This window comes from Mixophyes fleayi, chromosome 8, assembly GCF_038048845.1.
Source record: "Mixophyes fleayi isolate aMixFle1 chromosome 8, aMixFle1.hap1, whole genome shotgun sequence".
Lineage (NCBI taxonomy): Eukaryota > Metazoa > Chordata > Amphibia > Anura > Limnodynastidae > Mixophyes > Mixophyes fleayi.
The window spans coordinates 77,669,683-77,694,314 of record NC_134409.1 but is presented as its reverse complement, the minus strand read 5'-3'; the positions used below and the strand labels follow the sequence as shown (position 1 = coordinate 77,694,314).

The window sequence follows — 24,632 nt, the reverse complement described above, 5'->3', positions numbered from 1 at the left end:
AAACAGCAATACAATATTTTGTAGAATTGACCTCAATCACTAAAGGATAGTTTACTTTGCAGTCTAGCATTTAAATATAACCACAGCAGACTTTCCGGCACTGAATACTTCCCCTTTTTATTGTTAGTCATTTCCACTTTTAGTAAAAGTCTCTAAAAATACATAAATGAAATTTGAAAGTTCCAGCATCAATATTTAAAGGAGTGGGATATTAACCAACAGCAGGCCACACAGAATGATCAGTTGTTGCCAACTCTGGACACCAGGTTCTTTTTTGTGGAGAACTGATTTCCTTTTGAATTATCTGGTACAGAAGAAGGGGTCCCAGGGATGGAATTCCTATTCTATAGGTACTAGGAGGTGGATATATGTATTTTTATTTTGGTCTTTTTAATTATCTTTATTTACAACAGCAAACTACAAACGAATAACATAATAACATTTATAAATACATTGTAAGGCAAAAAACAATGTCTTGTAAACAGAATCTAGTGCACAATTAATACCATAAGCAATAAGCATTTGAGGTCTCAGTGGTCAGCCCACTGGATCTAACATTGAGCACTTTCATCATCATCATTTATTTACTTGTATAGCACCACTAATTCCACAGCGCTGTACAGAGAACACACTCACATCCGTCCCTGCACCACTGGAGCTTACAGTCTAAATTCCCTAACATACATACAGACAGACAGACAGACTAGGGTCAGTTTGATAGCAGTCAATGAAACTACTAGTAAGTTTTTGGAGTGTTGGAGGAAACTGGAGCACCCGTAGGAAACCAACACAAACACATAAACTCCACATAGATAAGGTCATGGTCGGGAATCAAACTCATGACCCCAGTGCTGAGAGGCGGAAGTGCTAACCACTAAGCCCCCATGCTGGCCCAAATGAGTGAATCAAGAGTACGTTAATAACTAAAAAATATAAATAGAAAAAAGACCTATAAACCATAGTCAAACAGCTGTGACTAAACTTCTTAAAACTAGCAGGAAACAAAGGGACACTTGGGGGTATATTTACTAAACTGCGGGTTTGAAAAAGTGGGGATGTTGCCTATAGCAAACAATCAGATTCTAGCTTTCTTTTATTTAGTACTCTACAAAATGACAGCCGGAATCTGATTGGTTGCCATAGGCAACATCCCCACATTTTCAAACCCGCAGCTTAGTAAATCTAGCCCTTGGTGTCATCGGGGTGCCAAAGTCACCTTGAAATAATACTAAAAAGTAAACTTTATAACTACTAATTTTCATTGCAGTTATAAACACTTATAATTACAGTTATAAACAATAATGCATACTTATTATATACAAACAGTTAAAAGGAAGTAAAGAAAATAACGATAATAAAGATTGGATTCACCTGTCTACAGAGGAGGGGTTTGCATGGTGCACTAATATGGTTATGATTCTCAGAGTATGTCCCCATACTCTTAAATTAGATATATATTATGAAAATAATTTATTTAAATTTTAATATGGATCTTTAGATATTAGTACACAAGCCCAAGTATAATCAGTTTGCATTTTATTATATTAATCTATCTCTTTCAATCTAAGCACCTTATTAATTTCTCAATTTTGCTTAGCAGAGGCATTTATTTGAATTATTATATGGGGGGTATTGAATTGTCCGCGGGTTCGAGCGCGGAAAAACTATTACCGTTAATACGGTAATCTCTCGCTGGATTTCAGAAATCCAGTGAGTAAATTACCGTATTAACGGTTTTTCTGTGCAGGATTACCGTAATATCGGTAATCCTGCGCGGACCGCGGGATTTTCGGCAATCCCGCGGACAATTGAATATGCCCCTATGTGTCATGGTTTTACTCGACAATAATATTTAAAATCATTTTGAAAACAAGTAATTTTCATACAGTATTTCTTTACTTTTTGGGGGTTTGTGTTAAATAAAATAACATCTACTATCAATCTGCCATGAGAATGCTGTTCAGTTGAATTTAAAAATAATTCTTACACTTACCTTTCTAAACTGCATGCATGCATTTGTATAAGACATTAATTTTCCTTTTCTATACTGACAGACAGAGAATATTAAAAGTACAATACAAATCTGTAGCTAATAATTAAGTTACACAGTATACTTTTTCACTTAACTTTTAATACAACAAATGACACACTTTGCAGTTGTCATAAGAAGAAACTTAGCAAATATTTTCTATACAATAAAAATAATACATGTACAAAAGAATGTCATCAAAAAATTGAAAGAGCATGAAGGTGAGTGGGTTGTAGAATACATACATTTGGAAAATATCCATACTTAATTAACAATACGTTATAATTCCAATCATTAAATTTAATTACATCTCTTTGAGGTTATACATAATGTTTAATAAAATAATCTTAATAGCACATGCATATGTGAGAGTTCATTAATTGGATACATTGAATAAACAATTTATTTTTACAATAGTAAGATGTGTATGAATACAGGCAACAAAAAGTTATAGAGGAGATTGACCTTGGGTCTCAAAAATGCAAATTTGTATATACTAATGTTTTGCCAAGTGCCCATAATATGTGAGAAGTAGACAATACACAGGTCCAATGTTCTCTTTCTCTATATATTATATTATAATATATATATATTATTTTTCTCTCTGTTGAGCAATCTAATTAACAATGTAATTTAAAATTTGACAATGCACTACTCACGTTAATTTGTCTTTGAAAAGTTATATAACCCAGCCAAGGCTCAGTGTTGGTTGGAGCTATCTAAATATAATTCAAATATATCACATTGCACAATTAATACATTTGTTCTTTGCTTAGAATAAAAGCATACTTGATCATTTAACATTACAAACATTGTAAGATGGCTAGTTGTCAATTAATTGATCATAGAAGATGGAAATGGCTGTGTAATGAATCTTTGTTGTAGGGTGTGTATGTGTGTGTGTGTGTGTGTGTATATGTGTGTGTGTATATGTATGTATATATATATATATATATATATATATATATATATATATATATATATATATATATATATATAAAATGTAACAAAGGGAGCCATTTATCTGACAAGATGCAGAGAAAGCATACAAGCAGAGTAAGACATTGGCGCAGTTATGCACCTAGTTTGATGTTAAACCAGGTAAAAACTTATGTGTAGTTTAAAGTTTGGTTAACTTACATGATTTGAAAGCTCCTTCCTCTCAGCAAACAGATAGGGTGTGTCTGTTAGTGCAAACAGAGCCAGTGATGGGCGTTTCCTCTTAAAGGGAAGGTGGGTGTGTCACCTGCCCATCAAGCTAAGACTGGGGGAGGAGTATCATGTATAAAAGCTTGCTTGTGTCATTTGTTCACTGAGACCAATGCTGGGGAAGCTGGCTGGTCTTGAGAGAGCTGGTCTATGTCTAGCTAGTGTTTAGGGTCTCCATAATTGCTGTGAAAGTCATACTGTGTCAAGTACATTTTAACCATCCTGACAATAAAGCTGCATAAAAAGAAGTTGTTCGTGTGTGCTTCAGCAGTAGCGGGCTCTTGCCACTATATATATATATATATATATATATATATATATATATATAATTTTACATATACACTATTACATATGCAGAATAAAAGGCAATACTACAGGTTATGCACGTATGATGAATGTACAGTGCATGAATTCAGGTGTGTTGAGAGAGTATGTGACTCACCAGACCTTGAATCCATTACAATGACACTCTGAAGTTGAGAATTTCTTCACTTTCAAACTGAATTATTCTATCACTGTGTGTGCAGCATTCGTCATCATCATCAGCTATATATATAGCGCCACTAATTCCGCAGTGCTGTACAGAGAATTCGCTCACATCAGTCCCTGTCCCTTTGGAGTTTACAGTCTAAGTTCCCTAATATACACAGACACAGACAGAAAGACTAGGGTCAATTTGATAGCAGCCAAGTAACCTACTAGTATGTTTTTTGAGTGTGGGAGGAAACCGGAGCACCCGGAGGAAACCCACGCAAACAAGGGTAGACCATATGAACTCCACACATTGAATTGAGATTTACAAGACTTGGGCAGGTAATAGTAATAACACGCCATCTGGCACAGCATCAGGATATATATGTATACACTATGGAAAGAAAAGCTGCAAGTACATGCAGGACTGGCACAGTTCCACAGAAGGAGAAAGTTGTAATCAGTTTCCCATTCAATGTACCATTTATTTAAAAGAAATATAGATTTGGAGTGTGTAAATTTCTTCATTTCAGTGTTTTGGGATAAATATTTAGTGCTATGAAGTACAGATTATTTTTGGATATTAAAATGGATTTATTGTATTTTTGAAGTGTTTTTTTAAAAAAATTCTGTGGTTTTCATCATAATATTGCAGGGCAGTTGAATTTAGTAATACTGTCAATGTTTTGTCTTGGAGGATAATTATGCTAAAAGTTTGTGAGAAATGTAGAAATTGGTAAAAGATTTCAGTGACATTGATGTGGATGTTAAGTAATTATGACCCCTGTGTGTGTGAGTAGTAGAGAATTGTACAATCCAATGAGGCAGGGACTGATATGACTGATTAAAAAAATGTATGTACAGCGCTGCATAACTTGGTGGCTTATACACATAAACTATAATAATGATAATTATTCTGTTTTGAGATACTTTAGACTTTATTGGCTATGCACAATGCAATTGCATGAGCTAAATAGGTTTTGTATATGTCATAGAAGATCAAAAGGTATGTTTTTGAAAAGAGAAACAGGAATGGACTAAATTGATTAATATGAAATTATAGTTTTTTTAAAAACAATTTATTTTTAGATTATTTAAAGAAACTAACACATAATCAAACACCTAATTTACCTATTGAGGCTACGTTAGTGGAAATCTCTAATATTGTTTTCTTCATCTCATGCACTCACCCAAGCTTGTTCTCAAAACTAAAGCACAATACCTTTCAACCACTAGGCTTACTAAGTATGAGCTTATACTCTAATCTAATTACCTCTAATCTTTCTATCTCCAAATGCTCTGCACTTAATCCTGATTCACTGCTGCTCTCTGCTATCTCTGGTTAATCACGTAGAACATGACTGCATTCAAATGACGGCTAAACCCTTAAGACACACTTTTACAAAAACTTAACATTATTTTATATTTTGATGGTTCATGACACTAGTGTTGAATGACAGTGATGAAATTACACTAATGCATCGTGTTCTGATGATCAGGTCTGTTCCTAGCATTAAGTAGCCAAGAGTGGATAACTATCCTCTTTCTTCTCAGTACAATGTGCTTGAAAAAGACAAGACTGAATAATTTCACTGACTCTAGGAGCCTTTGGTGGTGTTCATGATTATAGATAGCTCTGCAAACAAGTGGGCTATTTCACGTTTGGAGTCCTTCAAATCAAAAATGATCCTTGGGTAAATTAATCCCTACATGCTATCATGTTATTTTCTGAGACAGCTATTCATCAAATGTGCAGCTCACACCTCTCTCATTGATTATGTAACATGAAGAATAAGGCTTGGAAAAAGAATTATGTTAATATAGCAGTATTTTCTGAGATTTTGAAAAAGAAAATACATACTTTGTTTGCAATACAATTTTCCTTTTGCTACTATAAAGGATCTTCCTATACTCCAAAATAAAAAATAAAACTTTTGCCTTTACCTTGCAAATTGATTACCTCTTCAAATCACCAGGTGACTCCGGAGTTCTTACGCTACCATCTTGCTAGCATGCACCATGGGATTAGCACACATTACCAAAAGATGTATGATTTCTGCTGTGAACCAGGATTGGTTTGCACTGGGAGTTCACAGCCATATTTTCACACTTGACCTACACAGAGCCTACCATGAGACCCATTTGTAAATGTACAAATTGATTTTATGAAAAGCAAATATGAAAATGTTTTAACTTATATGAATATGTTTTGGCAATTATTTTAATGATTTCATAGAAAGGGTTGAGGGCTACTGCTTTAAACTCAGCTATTCACCAATGATTTCGTGATCATCTGATTCTGCTCCTATTTGTGTCAAGAATATGAGCATGCTCAGAACATCCTCTCAAGAGCAAATGTATCAAAGATTTTGAGCATGCTCAGTGTAATCTTCCTGATTGAACGTTTGTGGTTTATCAGTAGTCCACTTTCTCTGTTATCATTTATTATTCATATTTTCTAACATGGCTTCTGTTTTACCCTTTGATTCTTGTTTACTGTATTCAATGTTGATCTCTGGATTTGACCTCTGGATGTTGGTTGACCTGATTTACTTCTGATTTGCTCTTTGATTCCTGGTACCTGCTTTGATCTCTAGAAACCGTTCTGATATGTTACCTGACCTTGCTTCTGATTTGTACTTTGATTCCTGATATCCATTCCTGATACTGACCTTAGCTGTTCAGTCTACATTTCTGGCTTCAGAATCTACACATTAGTCTGAATTGCACTATTGTTATTCAGTGTTCCAACCATTGGAATCCTCTTAAGCACAATACCTGTCACACATCTATCACAGCAGACACTTTCACATCTAACAAAAAGGTACTTGAATATGTTTGGGATACGGTTAGGGATGAATGTAGATGTGGGGTAGGCATTTTACAGGACTTCTAATACATGAAATATGTAACACTTGAGGGCTCAAACAAAGATTACTCTATCCACATCACCCTCATGCTTTTGGGAAAGTAGAAACAAAAAGTGGCAAGAGACTATAGACTTGCCAGTTATGTGCAGAAACATAGTTAAATTGGCCTGATGCATTATTAAAAATGTATGAATATGTGTCATAATACAGTGCCTATTTAAATGTAACTATAGAAATATGGACTCTTGGTAAATGACACAAATTTAGGTTACTAAATGATAATACAAGAATGCTTACACTGCATTCCTGTTGATGATCCCTTTTGTTTGAGAGCCCTTAAAAGTGACAAGTCGGTTTTCAATTTAACTGAAAATGAATAGTTGTCTGGCAAATTCTATTCTCCCTGCAGAGTACCCCCCCCCCCCCCCTCCCACTACATACTGCTTTGCTGTCTTCTGAAGTGTGTGGGGGTGGGGCAGAGTCCTGATGATGGCTGAATTGTGTCATCATTGCCCTGCCTCCTGATGCCACAAATCACATCATGGTGCTGCGAGAAATGGGGCCATGATGCTGCAGATCTCATCATACCCCCTACATTTGCACCTTGGAGGGCAGGTCTAAAAAGTAGGTAAGTATGGTAAATCCATGTCCTTTCCTACTAAAAGTGTTAAATATGCTCTGTATAAAAGCTTTATATATACATTTTAGCACAAAACAATCTATGTAAAGTTAAACAGCAAAACAGAAGGTTACCTCTGAAACATTCTTTAAATTTACACCAATAAATCCTCTTTTATATTAACCTCTGATTTTTGTCTTCTGCTAACTATACAATTAACTAACTATGATATTAAGATAAATATGAGAAAGCTAAAATTAATGAGACTGATTTACTCGATAATTGTCTATATTTTATATATAATTGATATTTTATGTCTGATAACTTTACTTTCAGGAAAGACACGTGTCTGTATGATATTTTATCATTGTTATTACCATTCTGTGATAAGCAGCTTTCCTGGGCCATCTATAATTTCAGTTTTTCTCAAGTTTTTTTTGATACATACAAAGGTCATATGGGGGTATTTTATGACAAGGCAGTATATAACTTATTGGCAAACCACTTTCTTTGTGTCTGGATCTGCACATTATTGCATGGTGTTGCATATACCTTTTGATATGCTGTTTTGCAAAGGAATATATTTGCATATTTAGACCCTAGTCTTATTAAATAAAATTTTCATGATATCTCCTAACATGCTGCTTGTTCAATCCTCAGTTAATTTTACTAAAAATGGTGGCTGTCTACCTTCAGGCACCCTATTTCTGTTTGTTAAATATTAAACACATTGGTATATTGCTTCCTTACTGAAAGTACTATGCATCATATGCACCTAGCTGGAGCAAACATCAGTCAAATGAAAGTCACTGATAATGTGGGAAGACTAAATTTGTACGATTTCTATCCCTTACAGATAAAAAAAAATTTCTACTATAAATCAACTACAGTATATGCTTAAGACATACTCTGACCTGACCATCATCATCCAGAGCAAAAATCTGCTCCTTCAGTTGCCATTCTAGCACACAAGTTCACGTAAATTAACATTTACACCACAAGCAATAGTTGCAAGACAATTGAACAGTCAAATGATTAATATGGAATACACATAGATAAATGTGAAAATATCATACAGTAATTGTAAGCAGAATGAATTTAGAATAACATACTGATCCAATCTTTATCTCTATATCCTCTAATACTTACAGAAATGTTATAAGCCTGTAGGTAATAACACTTTAATTTAAGGTGTTGTATACCCCCCTTTGGTATATGCTTATCACAAGTTTTCATATCAATCTTCCAAGAGAAGTTTAAAAGAGGGTAAAGGATCATTTAGTACCATGGAAAGCAGCATATAACCCTCTATGTTTTGTGAACTACTGAGTTTCTTTTGGTGGTTTATTGTTCATTATTTTAAGGGGGAAATATTATTGTATATTATATTATGGGGCTATATGAAAATATACACTTTAGTAAATTTAGCCATAAGTTTTCCGTCATCTTTCAAAGCTCTGGATAATCACTATACAAAATAATAGCCAGTATTTACGCAAGAGTATTGTACAAACCATTTAAAGCATGTCTTAGAGATGGAAGAACTAGTTAGGAAATGGAAAAACTCGATCCAAACATATTTGGTTAACCACAATTAAATTTTTCCTATGTGAATATGCAATCATATATATTTTTGTATATAATCGCTTTTGTAAAGAATTATTCTGATATTTGCACTTCCGACCACCGACCACTAGAGGCCTCTGAATTTGTAAACTTGCCCTTATCCAAGATGGCCAGAATAGCATCAAGGAGAAACCATCTTGGATCTTGTTTCCTGTTTGGGCCTATAATAGACACTTCCTGGATCAGACATGTGCTTGAGTATTCTGCCTGCTCAGCGCCTGCTACTTGCTAAACTTCCTTACATCTGTGACTACCTGCTTGTGTACTGACCCGGCAAACGTCTGACTACTCGTTGGATATCTACTTGGCTATCGGGCTTCAGATAATACCACCAGTATCATTACAGGATACTCAAGCCTTGAAATGGATCCTGCCGAAGATATACCTATTAAGCAGCGCGTGGCAAGTTTAACTCCCGTGCTAATTGAAAGCCAGGCGGAGCTGAAAATCCTGAAGCATAGTTTTTTGGCTCTCGAATCACAGGTTAAGCAAGAAATTCAAGTTGTCTCACAAAAGGCTTGTGACGCATATGTGGTTTCCAGGAATTTCTAATTAGGCTGTTTCAACATGAGAAACGTATGAACCTATCGCAGAGTTGGAGAAAAGATCACCACAAGTGCCTGTAACATCGCCTTTCTGTGCTGCTCTGACTCTCCCACAGCTCGGTTTGGATGAGACCCTCAAAAGTTTCACGGATTTATTAATCAACACCAGTTGCATTTCCAACTGTATGAGACCCATTTCCAGTCTTATAAGTCAAAGATCCGGTGTATACTTTTGCTACTTAAGGACACCGCACTTGCATGGGCTTCTCCCTATATCGAGACTTCAGGTCCAATATTAGAGAAATTTGATGACTTCCTCAAAGTAATGAAACAAACCTTTGATGATCCGAATTGGAAAGATACTGCTGAAAAAATATTATTGAAATTACGTCAGGGGAGACACACAGTTGTATAATATACTGCAGATTTTCAAAGATGGGTCATTGACACTACTTGGAATTCTGAGGTGCAGTTGTCTGTCTACCATAAGGGACTTTTTGAGACCATTAAAGATGAATTACCCTGAGCAGAGGCACCAACTAAACTTGAACTTTTCATCAAACATTGCATTCGCATTGATGCATGATTGATTGAGAGACGACAAGAAAGGAGAACCTTGACCTGGACGTACCCCAGTTATTGTGAACCCACAAATTCAAACTATTATGGGAATTCTGAGGTCAGATCCACTAAGGAATTTGAGTCTGAACCCATGCAAGTAGACACACATCACAAATGTAGTTTCAATGAGAGAAGAGTACAGCAACTTCAAGAGAACTTGTATTTTTATTTCGGAAAACCAGGACATTATCTCTCAAATTGTTCTAGAACGCCTCATAAGACAGTTGCCACCATAGCAAAGGCAGACTCTTCAGATCAGGAGTCTGTGATTTCTGATCAGCATTTAAATGCAATCATTCCTTATATCTCCTCTTTAGCATCAACTGAGAAGAATAGGGGATACAATAACTTGCATTTCTCAATTCCTATTTAATTTCAGATCGGTGCACACTGGATTTCCAGTACAGCAATGTTGGACCATGTGCCAATGGCAATTTTATGGACATTATGTTTGCTAAGAGAAACAAGATTGAGTTCAGAGAGAAACAGATACCTGTGTTAATGGAGACCGTGGATGGTTCACCATTGAACTCTGGTCCAGTTACTCATGAGACTGAACCCCTGGTCTTCGTAATTGAGCCAAATCACCATGAGACTCTCACTTTCTTATTGATCTCTTCTCTCCAGTCCCCTATTATTTTGGGAATTCCTTGGTTGGCTGCAAATAATCCATTCATTAACTGGGAATCAAAGACCCTTTTATTTTCACAAGAAACTCATGCTGCCGATACTAAGCATGAACCCTCTGTTGAAGAGGTGAGCGAGTTATATAATTCCCCTTCTCGTGTATTGGACCAGCTACCTCCACAATATAAATACTTTTCTGATATCTGTAATAAGAATGATGACAAATAACCACCTCACAGGCCCTATGATTGCACGGTTGACTTGTAACCTGGGGCTGCCATACCCTTTGGGTACATTTATCCATTAGCCGAACCTGAGTTAAAGGTCCTTAAGGATTATATAGATGAAAATTTAGAAAAGGATTTTATTCATCTCTCCACGTCTCCAGTAGGTGCACCTATATTTTTTGTGAAAAAGAAGGATGGTTCACTTTGACCATGTATTGATTATACTACATTCCAATATTTCATGAACAATGTTTTTAAAGATGTAATTGACCAATTTGTTGTTATCTACCTCAACAACATACTAATTTTCTCAAATTCCCAAGAGGAGCATCAACAACAGGTTCGAACTGTACTGGAACATCTTCGCAGACACCATTTGTACATAAAGTTGGAAAAGTGTGAATTCCACCAAACACAGGTTCAGTTCTTTGGGTATGTCATCTCACCTCAAGGTTTGGGAACGGACCCTAGCAAAGTCAAGGCTATAGTAGATTGGCCAGCACCAAGAAATGTCAAAGAGGTACAAAGGTTCATAGGATTTGCCAATTTCTATTGAGGTTTCATTAAAGAATTCTCCAAGATTGTTACACCAATCACTTAACTAACTAAAAAAAAGGATCATCTTTCCTTTGGACTCCAGAACCTGAAAGGGCTTTCTCTTTGCTTAAATCAAAGTTTTCTACAGATCGCATATTAATATATCCCAACCCAGCACTTCCTTTTATCATCGTGGCAGATGCTTCAGATTCAGCAGTAGGGGCAATTTTATCACAGAGAATAGGAGAGAACATGCTACTACATCCATGTACTTTTTTCTCTCATCAAATGACTGCTTCAGAAAATAATTATGACGTAGGGAATAAAGAACGCTTAGCCATTGTTGCTACATTTGCTTGAAGGTGCTGCACAACAAATTACCGTGCTTACTGACCACCGGAATCTAGAGTTTGTTAGATCTGCAATGAGTCTTTCTCCTCGACAAGTCAGATGGTGTTTATTACTAAATCGTTCTGACTTTATTATCTCTTATAGACCTGGATCCTAGAATGTGAAAGCTGATGCTCTATCCAGGGCATACATGGAAGACTCAAAACAGGTGGAGCCAGAAGAGACATCCTCTCCAAGCAAATTTCCTAGGAGCTATTGGCACTGGGGAGCTGTTGTCTGACATCAAGGAGGGTTACAGTACGGATCCGATCGTTTTAAATCCCTTTAGATTTGCACTTAACCTATCGAGATAACATATGGAAGTATGAACATCGCTTGTATGTACCAGCAGCAGCACGATTAAAAGTACAGCAATTTATTCATGACTCTAGATTAGCAGGCCACAAAAGTGTTTGTAAGACTGGTGAATTATTATTTTGTTACTTTTGGTGGCCGAAATATAAGAAGAATGTTAACAAATTTTTATTATCCTGCACTACTTGTGCCCGATTTAAGACTCCTCTCACTTCTCCACTTGGACTTTTACAGCGTTTGTTGGTCTCTTCTTGTCCATGGGGTTCAATATCCATGAATTTCATTGTGGATTTACCATAGTTCAAGTGTATGACTACAGTTCTGGTGGTTGTAGATTGACTCACAAAGATGGCTCACTTTGTTCCCTGTCGTGGACTTCCTTCTGCAAAAGAATCAGCAGAATTACTAATCAGGGAAGTTTTTTGTCTACATGGAGTTCCTGATGATGTAGTTTCTGACCAAGGAGTGCAATTTACGTCACACTTTTGGGAGCAGTTTTGTAGTGCTCTTAATATTAATTTTGAATTATTAACTGCCTTCCATTCCCAATCCAATGGACAGACAGAATGCACCAACCAGACACTGAAACAATACCTACGGTGCTACATTTGTCATCTCCAAGATGACTGGATTAATGTTATGCCTATGGCAGAGTTTTCAGATAACCACTCGCAACACTCATCCACAAAACAAAGTCCTTTTTATGCCAATTTGGGGTATCATCCAAACTTACTACCCAATTTTCCACAGGATTCTTCTATTCCTTCTGTTACACCTAGATTAGAGTTACTACAAAATAATCTTGAAGTATTAAGAGAGACATTGCAACATGCTCAAGACAGTTATAAGAGAATTGCAGACAGGCATCGTAAAGCTGCAACAGTTTTAAACATTGGAGACAATGTTTGGCTTTCCACACAAAATCTAAAAGTAAGCGTGCCTACTTCTAAACTAGTACCAAAATATATAGGTCCCTTTAAGATTTTGGCACAAGTCAGTTCATCTGCCTTTCGACTTGAACTCCCAGGATCTGTGAAGGTTCATCCTGTTATGATTTCAAATCCTTTTCCTGGTCGTACCTTGGCTCTTCTGAATCCTGTTTAAATTGCTGAACATGAAGAATTTCTAGTAAAATATTAGATTCATGAATATTTAGAAATGAACTGATATTTGATACAATGGCAGGGATATGGTCGAGAAGACAATTCATGGGAACAAGAAGAGAATGTCCATGCATCTCAATTGTTGCATGAATTTCATCAAAGATACCCAGAGAAACCCAGCAAAGCACTGTCCAGAGGACATTATTGAAAGAGGGGAAAACTGTAAGGAATTACTCTGATATTTGCACCTCCGACTACTAGAGGTCTCTGAATTTGAAAACTTTACTTTAGATTTTCCCTTATCCAAGATGACAAGAATTGCATCAAGGAGAAACCATCTTCTATCTTGTTTTGTGTTTGGGCCTATAATAGACAGTTCCTGGATCAGACGTGCTTGAGTATTCTGCCTGCTCAGCTTCTGCTACTTGCTATACTTCCTTGCATCTGTGACTACCTGCTTGTGTACCGACCCAGCAAACATCTGGCAACTCGCTTGTGTACCGATCCAGAAAATGTCTGACTACTCGCTGGATATCTACTCTGCTATTGGGCTTTAGGTAATACCACTAGTATCGTTACAGCTATGTTGTGTACAGTTAAAGGCTATTTTACCATAATTCATTAAAATGACTTCCTTGGCCTAAAGTGCCTACCCACGGTAGAGTAGCTATTTTGTGGGTTGGATCAATATTCATGAGGATGCAGCTAATCACTTCACAAGGAAACAGAAACAACACAGATGGACTTTATGATGTAGGCCCGTTTGGCTGAGTGAATGTAAATTGTTCCTAGTGGTTTGATGGACTGCTTTTTCATGAACCAAAAAGTGGCTACCTCCTCTGTGTGTAGTTTAAGCGTACACACACACAGTGGCATGCACACAAGATGTGAACAATTTGTCTCTCTGTGACTTTAATTTGAGTAACAACATGCAAATTACTTGGCAGAAGGTGAATAGTTTTTCATGACCGTGTGCTTGAGGGGCAAACGTTCCCTATCAATTAATGGAAATGCTTTCCAGCCCTGCAGAAAATACCTGTTACTTTAAAGTCAAATAAGAAAGGTGGTGGAGATGGGAGTGAGGGAGTTTGTAGGCTAATAATGCAGTTGAAACTATATTGGTTAGAAATTTGCCTTTCAATTTTAACTTAGGATATTACATTGGCATTCATATTATTTGACAAGAAATGCAGTTTAATGATATATCACACATTTAAACTTAAAAATGTAAACAGATAATTCACAACAGCTTTTTCAGGTGTTAATATGTGCTCAGTTTAAATTCCAGAGAATAGAATAAAGTTCCCAATATTCCATATTTTTTGGTGGCAAGTTTGTGATATCATTTGGAAAATATTTCCGAGGTTCTTACAGACAAGATTGATTGTATGTCTACAGGGATCAGTCCTCCAAATCAGGCTCTGGTTGCAAAAGTTGGAAGATTTCTTGAAAGCTTGGCCGGTCTTTAGTTTCTCTACGCCAACAGCTTAGCATGAGTCTGTAAACCACATCTGGACAGATGTCTGGCTGAGGAAGGTGTACCTAGCAAGATATACCATCAGAATATTTTAATATTTATTATTTATATATTGAACATTAACATATTCTGTAGCACTGTACAATCAGGAGAACAATATATATATAGCAACTATAGAGTAACAAATAATGATAACCAAGGTTAGAAAGCCCTGCTCGCTAGAGGTTGCAATCTCAAGAAAATGTAAAAATCACCACGTATATATCTAACAAAATAACTTTGCCAAGTGATAAATAATGCTGTATAAACCAACTAACTTATAAGGTGCATTAAGGACCAGATGTCACTGAGGCTATAACAAAGGTTGAGTGTGTATAAAGGTGTAGGTATAGTTTTGTAGCTACCTCATCTTCTGAAGAATCTAATAGCAGGATACTTAGTGAATTTGATAAGCTTTTTTTAAGAGCCATTTCTCGGCATGCTTGAATGTTAAGAGTTATTCTTTTTTTTTTTTAAGTTTTATTTTGCAAGGTCAGTATAACAATAAGAGACGTTTGACAAATAGAATACAGTTGAAAGAAATAGACAAAAAGTAATCAAAACATTGCTCAGCAAAGATCCAGCGAAACACTTAGTCAAACAAACCTTTAAATGTAGTAGCAGGGAATGACCCCAAGTTTCTAATGAGAGAGGAGAGATAGAAAGAGAGGGTATAGAGAAAGAAAGGAGTGAGAGAAAAAGAAGAAAAGGAAGAAAGGTAAGAGGTGACTAGATCCACTGTAGAAGGAGAGAAACCCAAGAAAGAGGTGAGGTATTAGAACTGGGTTATGTAAAGGGTGGGCACGCCTGAAAGAAGGCTAGCCATGGATCCCAAACCTTGGTGAAAGCTCTCGAAGTGTTCCGAATAATGCTGGTCATATACTCCATCTGTTGAGTCTGCCAGACTCTATTGATTATGGACTGCATGGAGGGAGGGGATTGCATACGCCAGTCTACCGCTATTTGGCAAGTAGCTGCCGAAACAATGTGCCTAATCAGTTTGCTCTGGTGTCGGGATGCCGAGGGAGCCCCCAAAGGGAGTAGAAAGAATTTGGGTTCCAGGGGAATGTCCACCTGCAGAATTGCACTAACCAGGCCTCTAATCTCAACCTAGAAGCCTGATAATTTTGGACATGACCACCATATGTGGAGGAATGTGCCTTCCTGGGAGCACCCTCGCCAACACCGATCGGATGAGTCATGGAGAATTCTGCATAGACGCGAAAGCACATAGTACCATCGGTATAGCACTCTGTAGCTGTTCTCCTTGATTCTAACGCAGATGGAACTAGAAGCGGCATTTTCGTAAATGTCAGACCATTCCTCCTCCGAGAGCTCCTCACCAAGGTCCCGCTCCCAGGCCAGTTCGTGAGAGGCCCTAGAGGTTGAAGAGGAAGGGGCAAGTTCGTAGTAGAGCGTTGAAATTAGCCCTTTGGTTGAAGATTGGCGTAAACAGAGGGCTTCAAATGTGGAGAGGGGTCGGGATAAAAGACGATCTTTAACAACACTGTGAAAGTGGCGGAGTTGCAAGAACTGATAGAAGTGTTTTGAGGGAATATGGATATGTTATTGAATTTCAGAAAACTGTGGAAAAGTAGCCGATGTGGATAAATGATTAAGGTAAGTGACTCCCCGCGAATACCATCACTGGAATCCGCTATGATGAAGACCTGGAGGAAATTCTGGAGAGTTAAATAGTGGAATAACCGGGGAGGGATGGGGAGACAATGCAAATTTCTGGGATGACGAATCCCAGATGAATAGAGAGTGTGCAAGTACTGGATGAAGCAACAGTCGTTTAGAGCGACGTGATCTTGGGAGCCATAGGAGAGAGGATAAAGAGAGCAATCCCAGACCTTAAGCCTCAATTTTAGACCAAACTCTGACTTTCGTCGGACCAGACCAAAAGACACATTGAGCGAGCTGGGCAGAAAGATAATATCTTCGGAAGTCAGGAATCCCCAAGCCTCCTCCCTGCGGGGACCTCTGTGGCACCTTGAGTCAGACTCGGGGTCGTCTACCCGACCAGACAAATCTAGAGACATGGAATTGCAGAAATTTAAAAACATATGGAGGGATGCGGATGGGAAGAGTCTGGAAAAAATATAGCAGCCTTGGGAGGATATTCATTTTGACGGCGTTAATACGACCAATCCAGCAGATATAGAGCTGAGACCACAATGTAAGGTCTGATTTTACTTGGTCGAGTAGGTGAGGAAAATGAGCCTGAAAGAGATGTCGATAGTGTTTAGTGATAAAATCCCCCAGGTATTTGATTTTGTGGCGACCCCATTGAAAAGGGAAGGAACACTCCAGCAGCAACTTGTCTGTAGCCGGTATGTTAAAGTCCAGAACTTCTGTCTTGTCTGGGTTAATCTTATAGCCTGAAAAATAGCCATAAAGGTCCAGTTCATCTAAGAGAGGGGTCACCGACGTGTTGGGGTTAGTAATAGACAGTAGGACGTCATCCGCATACAGAGCGATCTTATGTGTAGAGGGGCCCACCTGAATGCCTGATATTTCGTAATTAATTCAGATTCTAGCGGCCAGAGGCTCAATGACAAGAGCGAATATCAGTGGGGAGAGGGGGGACATCCCTGGCGAGTGGCATTCGTGATCTGAAAGGGCGTCGAGGTCAGGCCATTAGCAGACACAGTAGCTGACGGGGACCGATAGAGAGCTAAAATACCTGTCAAAAACCTGTCTGTAAATCCCATCGCTCGCAGCACCCCCTCCATGAACGACCAGGAGATGCGGTCAAACGCCTTTTCGGCGTCGAGCGCCATGATGGGGGAAGGAAGACCATCAATATTTATTGTATGAATTAAATCGACAATCCTTCTAGTGTTATCAGGGGCTTGACTCCTGGGATAAAGCCCACCTGGTCAGGATGGACGAGGGCTGGGAGCAGTGGGTTCAACCTAGAGGCCAGAATCTGTGCAAATATTTTCAGGTCTACATTCAGTAACGAGATGGGCCTGTAACTAGCACAGAAGGAGTGATCTTTCCCCGGTTTAGGGATAACGATTATGTTTGCCCTAGTAGTGGCGGAATCAAAGGAAGCAAGAGTTAAGAGTTATTCTAATTGGGCAAGGAAGTGCATTCCAAAGTGAAGATGCAAAATATGTTTACCTTTAGAGGTAGTGGGGGATGTCAAGATTAATTCCTATGATATGCATTATGAGACTTTCCAATTATGTGAGACAGTGCCATGCCACAGTGACACAAGATACAAAACAGCTTGCATGATGCAGATTTTGAGAGAGTGAAAAACCACACGAGGTTATGTATATAGCATCTGTAAATAAATTTCATATTAAATGGTATACACAATTAATACAGGTAAATAAATATTAAACAACAACTGTAGACTCCTTTTGTATAGTAGGTGCCTGAGATGGTATGATCTTTCAGCATCTAATTTTCTAAATCTCTAAACTGAAATGGTTTCTGTATACACACAGATGGGACTGAATAAAATTCAACACTTAAAATTAGAGATGGTCACTGACCCCCGTGTTTTGGTTTTGGATTCGGTTTTGGATCTGGATTACCGTCGTGTTTTGGTTTTGGTTTTGCAAAACCGCCCTTGTGTGTTTTGGTTTTGGTTTTGTTTGGTTTTGTTTTGCAATTTGTTAAAAAAATTACATTTATTGGTGCTAAAATAACATAATTTAGGTATTATTTTGTAGCTACATTATTATTAACCTCAGTAACACTAATTTCCAGTCATTTTTTATTCAATTTTGAACACCTCCTATGTCACAACATGATTTTCATACACTTGAAAAGAAAAATTGCTGCAGTTCTTGCCAGTGATAACAAAAAGGCCATTGTCATGTCTGGGTATAAGACCAAAAATCCACCTCTTAAGTGTGGAATTATTTTTACACAAATCCTGGCAAGAGTTGTCTATCCATTTGTAGCGTTTTTAAAGCCACACTCAGTAGGCTTAATCATCTGGGATCCTCATCCATGTTTCGGCATTTTTCAGTGAGTTCTTGGAAAACTGTTGGAAAAATCAGAAACTTTGGTTAAAAAAAATAACAGCAAGCATTCCAGCATAATCTACCTCCCTTCTCTCATCTACATCCCAGCACCTGCAATCTTCCCCACCAACACCTTCATAATCAATATCCCCTGAACCAACAATTGGCAGTTAAACAATCCTCTGCAAGAGGAAGCAAGAATGAAACCTGTCACCCAGTCGCAAAGCGGATCACAGACGCCCTGGGTACTATGCTAGTGTTAGATCTGGGTCCAATGTCCACTATTAATACAGTTGGTTTGAGACATTTAATTGAGGTGTTCTGTCCCTGTTAGCAAATGTCATCACTATACCATTTTACTAGAAAAGCTAATTCTGTCCTGTACCGGAAAGATCCTAAAAATTTAATTATTGGGCAACAAAATGGCATTCTACCCACTGTACACTTAACCACATATATGTGTACAAGCGGAACTGGGCAAACTAAAGATTATATGACTGTGAAAGCCCACTGGTTGGTCATTCGCCTTCCCCAGCATGGACAGCAGCAGCATGTACCCAGGTACGTCACATTTTTGAGAAGTAGGCTACTCTGTGTATCAGCGGCATCAGTAAGAGGCATACAGCTGACAAACTGTTCCAAAAACTAAGGGATGTTATTGAAAGATGGCTAATCCTGCTTGGACTCTCCTGAGGATATGTCATTTCTGATTACGACCCCAATATTGGTCAAGGATTACAGCGGGGTTGAATTCCATCACATTTCCTGTTTTGCACACTTGTGTTAACTTGGTGTTACAGAACTTTTTAAAAATGACATGCAGGAGATGCTGTTTGTGTCCAGAAACATTTAGGGTCAATTTCTGGTTTCTGCAACAGCATGTAGGAGAATGCAGCAGCTGCAAGAAGACTAGCATTTGAGGAGAATATACTTTAGTCCAACAAAGTAGTTACCTGTGAAGAAAGTGCAGACACGGTTAGCTTGAGTCAAGTGATTGCCTTAATAATACATTTTGAAAAGGTGCTACAGAAAATTATAGTGTGTAATAAAACAAAGTAAATGTGCTAACTATATTTTAATTGTAGATTAAATACTTAATTTTCTTTGCAAGGATCCCAGACTTGTCAACATCTTGTTGGGACGTCTTCTCCTTCAGTTTCTCTGGCAACTGCTTGTTGTAAAAGAAATTGCTTTCCCAAGACACCCAGTGGTGATGCAGATGAGTCCGCTCAACATTTTGATATTTGCTGTGCTGTAAAAGAATTGCCCAAAAATCGTGACAGCTCTGCCCTAAAATCAACTAGTCATTCCCTTTGGAAGGCCATTATCGGCAATTACATCATACTACACAGACTTCTATGAGGGTGGGATGAATTAGTATTGTTTGAGGAAGATTATCACTAAACCCTGCCACCTCTCCTATTTCGCAGTGAGCTATGGTACAATAAAATGTAACTGCAGATTTAGACCAAGACTGTCAGCCCTATTATTTCTATTTCAGCAATTACAATTAGCATGGAGCTCTTCTCTTTGGGTGTTACCTATATAACGCAGCACAATTTGCCTGCAAATTCTACAGACAAGCCTGCTTGTCTTCCTCTTCATCAATGACTCTTAGCAATTGAACACTCGTCTTTGGGTGTATATTACACCCAAACATTATTAGTGTAAATTAGGAAAAATACAGTTTAATCCCTGATAGGCCCTCCACCATCCTTTGCATGTTAATAGTAGGATTGGTTGGAGTTATGGTCAAGGTCACACATTTTTTTGACCAATCCTTCAAAACAGCCCAGATGTCAAACTCTTGTGGTCTGCCACCTGCGTCATCCCTGCTTGTGTTTGGAAAGTGCATATTGGTGCCAGAACCGCACGTGCCAGAACTGCTCCCACTAGTGCCACACTGCTGCAGGACTTACACAATCAACCACATCCTCATCGTCGGATACCCAAATCTCCCTCACATCCTCTTCTAAAGACAAAGTGTCATCCTCACTTGGTGTATCACCGGCTACACTCGGGCTGTTCAGGCACACATCAGCAGAACTGCTGAAAGGGCCCTTCTTTATGGGTACACTAACTGAATGCTCGCGATTAGACATCCCACTGTTGGATGGACTCTCCACAGGGATTGGTGTCATTTGTGAATCAGAGCAAACATTATCCTGTAATGTCTTACTGTTATCTTGCAGCTCGGCTTTGACACGTAACAGTAGTTGTGCACCAATTGTAGGCTCTATAACTTTTTGGGATCTGCCACTAATAGACAAAGGTGAAGGCCTCATTCTCTCTTTGCCACTGCGTGTGTAGAATGGCATGTTGGCAATTTTTTTTTTATCGGCACTTAACTTTTGCTCAGTAACACTTCTTTTTCGCTTCAATACAGTAAATTTTTGGGGGGTTTTTGTTTTTTGGACTGATTTCGAAACACTGTGTAGTTTGACATCGCCTTGCCCAGATGACGTACTGGGAACACTAACATCAGGACTGGTGACAGAACCTGGTTGCTCATTCTGATCATATGTGGACTGCTTTGAATCCATTCTGAGCGCAAAGCACTTGTAGTGGTAAAAATTATTTGGTAAGATACTGCTGACAAATATGACTTTTGACAGCCACAAATATTTATGCACAATTATGGGGGATACCCCAAAAGCACTGGAGAGTGCTAAACATTATTTGGTAGATACTGCTGACAGATATGACTTTTGACAGCCTGAAATATTTATGCACAATTATGGGGGACACCCCAAAAGCACTGAGGAGTGCTAAAAATTAGTTGGTAGATACTGCTGACAGATATGACTTTTGACAGCCAGAAATATTTATGCACAATTATGGGGGACACCCCAAAAACACTGAGGAGTGCTAAAAATTAGTTGGTAGATACTGCTGACAGATATGACTTTTGACAGCCAGAAATATTTATGCACAATTATGGGGGACACCCCAAAAGCACTGGGGAGTGCCAAATATTAAAAAAAAATAATAAACCTCTATCCTCCTCTCTTCTCTAGCGATTTTTGTTAGAGCAATTGCAAGAAGAATATTGGATTTTCTGTCCCTGCTCTAATTAGCCTGTGACTACACCCTGCTCTCTCCCTCTGTCAAATGGCGATGGATTGCTGTGGAAGCGTGTATTTAAAATGTTGAAGTATCGCGAGATCCGAGCCCCGAGATCCGATGACGTTCGGCGTGGATTTGGATTCGGAGCAGGCGGGAGAGTACCGAGCTACTCAGCTCGGTACTCGGATACCCAAAGTTCGAGTGGGTTTGGTTCTCGGGGAACCGGACCCGCCCATCTCTACTTAAAATATACAGTGACTTGCAAACATATTCAACCCTCCCTAAATAGTCAACAGATTTGTCTGTATTACAAATGACACTTACACAGATTGTTCCAGACAGTGTTTTAATTGTGAACCAGTAAGCTCTTAAAGTAAATTTCCAAACTCATAATTTCTCTACAGTTTTTTTTTTTGTTTTTTTTTAAATAAAACTTGAAAAATTGCTGCTTGCATAATTTTCCATCCCTGTGCTGTGGACACTCCAGGTTTACACAGATGAAATATATTGCCTTAATAATAGGCTTTCAATAAGCATCTACCTGCACACAGTGCATGATTCCTTAAGGCATGCAAAACGAACATATAGGGGTATATTTACTAAACTGAAATGCACAGAAAAAAAAAAACTATTAATGTTATCTGTCAATAATATAGTCATTAATGACAAAGCATTTTAAAACATTTTTCTCCCATATAATACATTTATGTATTATTTCTACTGTATATAAAATGCATTTTTACAGTTGCTCCTGATTTCAAACACATGTTCTAATATGCATATGCGACCGTCATTACTAGTAATTGGCACTTACATCTGACCTGTAGCTGGTACAAGTGATACGATAGAAAAACACGTACCTTTGAGATGCCCAAAGCTTGAATGGGACATTGCTGCGTGCGCTCGAGCTTGGCACGCCCTTACTGTACATTGACTATGTGCATACGCCGGTCCCCTCCCTGTTCCACCCCTGAATCAAAGCCTTTAGTAAGGGTCCTTTGCGCTCAAAGATGAATTGAACATTGCTGCGTTCATTGGTGTATGTTCCGGCTATGGGCATGAGCGGAGTGATTTTATGCAAAATACTGCACGTATTGGCATTTGCATTCCTTAATGAGAATCAGGTCCACAGTGTACATGTTGCATTGTCTCATATAGAACAGGTTATAAGGACAGATAAGAAAATGTGTAGCATATTAGCCCCTTAAAATATCCTGCCACTACCTTGTATCCCAAAAATACCTTACAAGAATCTTACAGCAGGAAACAGACGCAGCAGAGGCACAGCTAGATGTGAGAAGTAAAGAAATACCATATATCATGTACCTAGTGTGAATATAAAATATGATAAATCTAAACACTGGTGTCATACACACTCTCAATCCTGAGTTGGTTTCCAAGTAACTTACTACATCAAAGATTATCACTCCTGGGCAACGTCAGGCTGATTTACACACCATAACATCTCTTGGCCAGTTTAATAAATGTCCAGGGGGTAAATGTATCAAGGTCCGATTTGTTTTCAGCGTGTTAAAATCGCGGGTAATAACCTGCGATTTTAGTCAAAATTTTCTCAACAGAAGACATTACAAGCAGGACTTTTGGAATTACAAATTTATTTGGGACAAGGTCAAGCATAGACTTTGGATACAAATTTACTTTGGACTTTGGTGATATTCATTTTTGAATTGAAAGCTGCTGACAACAGATGAAAACTTCATTGGTGAGTATATTTGGGATTTATTATTTTTAATAAAAATATGTGGTGTAAATGGTGTTTACTGTTTTTATTGTGGGTTTATTATTTTTAATAAATGTTAGTGGTTGAAATGAGGGTGTTGTGATTTTGTTAACATTTTATTTTGTGGAACTACAGGTCCCAGCCAGCCGTGTTTGTCAGGGCATGTTGGCACTTGTGGTTCTCCAAGTGCCAACATGCCCTGGCTGCTGTGGGTATGCTGGTGCTTGTAGTTATACAAGTAGCAGCATGCCCACACTATTTAGGGCAACCTGGCTGGCTGGGACTTGTAGTTCCACGAAACAAAATGGCGTCTGTTTGTTTTTTCCCACACTTATCTTGCCGTTATTACCCTACACCCACTGCCCAGGGGTGTAGGAAGAGCCCTAGTGCTATCAGCACTGGGCTGGGTGTCCCTAGGGGGGAGCTTGCTTTTTTCGGCGGACCCCACTCCCTAGGGAATCCAGCCCAGTGCTGAACAGCCTGGGGTTGGTTAGTCATTATCGCAGGGGGACCCCTGCTGCTTGTCCCCCTGCTGTAGTGCCTCCAACCCCGGCTTGTTTGCCTAGTGCTGGCTCAGTGAAAAAAGGGGGGACCCCACGCAAATTTTTTCCCTGATTTTCGCGGAACCAGCAGTAGTCTGGCATCACTAGGGTTAAGACTGAATAGAGGGGGGACCCCACGTTTTTTTTTTTTTTTTTTACAGCTCCGGCAGCTGTATGACAGGCAGTGTAACTGTGTTGTGCTTATACAACACGCTGCTAGAATGCAGCGTGTTGTATCTGGCGTGCTTGAAAGCAAACTCTCCTTAGTTTGCTTATTCGCAGCTTCAAACATTTGAGACTTGTATAGCTGCAGTGGCAAACAGTTGGGAGTTCGATTTTGCAAATAGCGATTTTGACAGAAGCACAACTTTTGCATGAAATATCAGCTTCATAAATCTGCGAGTTTCAACTCTCCCAAGAAAAACGCTGATTTTGCAAAATCGCACCTTGATACATTTACCCCCAGGTATAAGGTCTCGTGAGCTACATTGTGATGATTAAACTGGTTTTATGGCTTTCATTCTCCATCTTACCTTGTTGGAACCCATGACCTCTGCTAGTGGGGCTTACCCCAGAAATTATTCAGTGA

The 24,632-nt window shown here is 38.5% G+C and overlaps 1 protein-coding gene across 1 annotated transcript in view; it reads right to left on the bottom strand.

Moving 5' to 3' along the window:
• Window positions 1-13,785: 13,785 nt before the first annotated feature.
• Window positions 13,786-24,632, bottom strand: part of DDR2 (discoidin domain receptor tyrosine kinase 2) — a 516,782-nt gene continuing 505,935 nt past the window's right edge. The window contains exon 18 of the mRNA XM_075182767.1: window positions 13,786-14,731. Coding sequence (XP_075038868.1) covers window positions 14,591-14,731 — 141 coding nt within the window. The 3' untranslated portion in view covers window positions 13,786-14,590. The remainder of the gene's footprint in view (window positions 14,732-24,632) is intronic.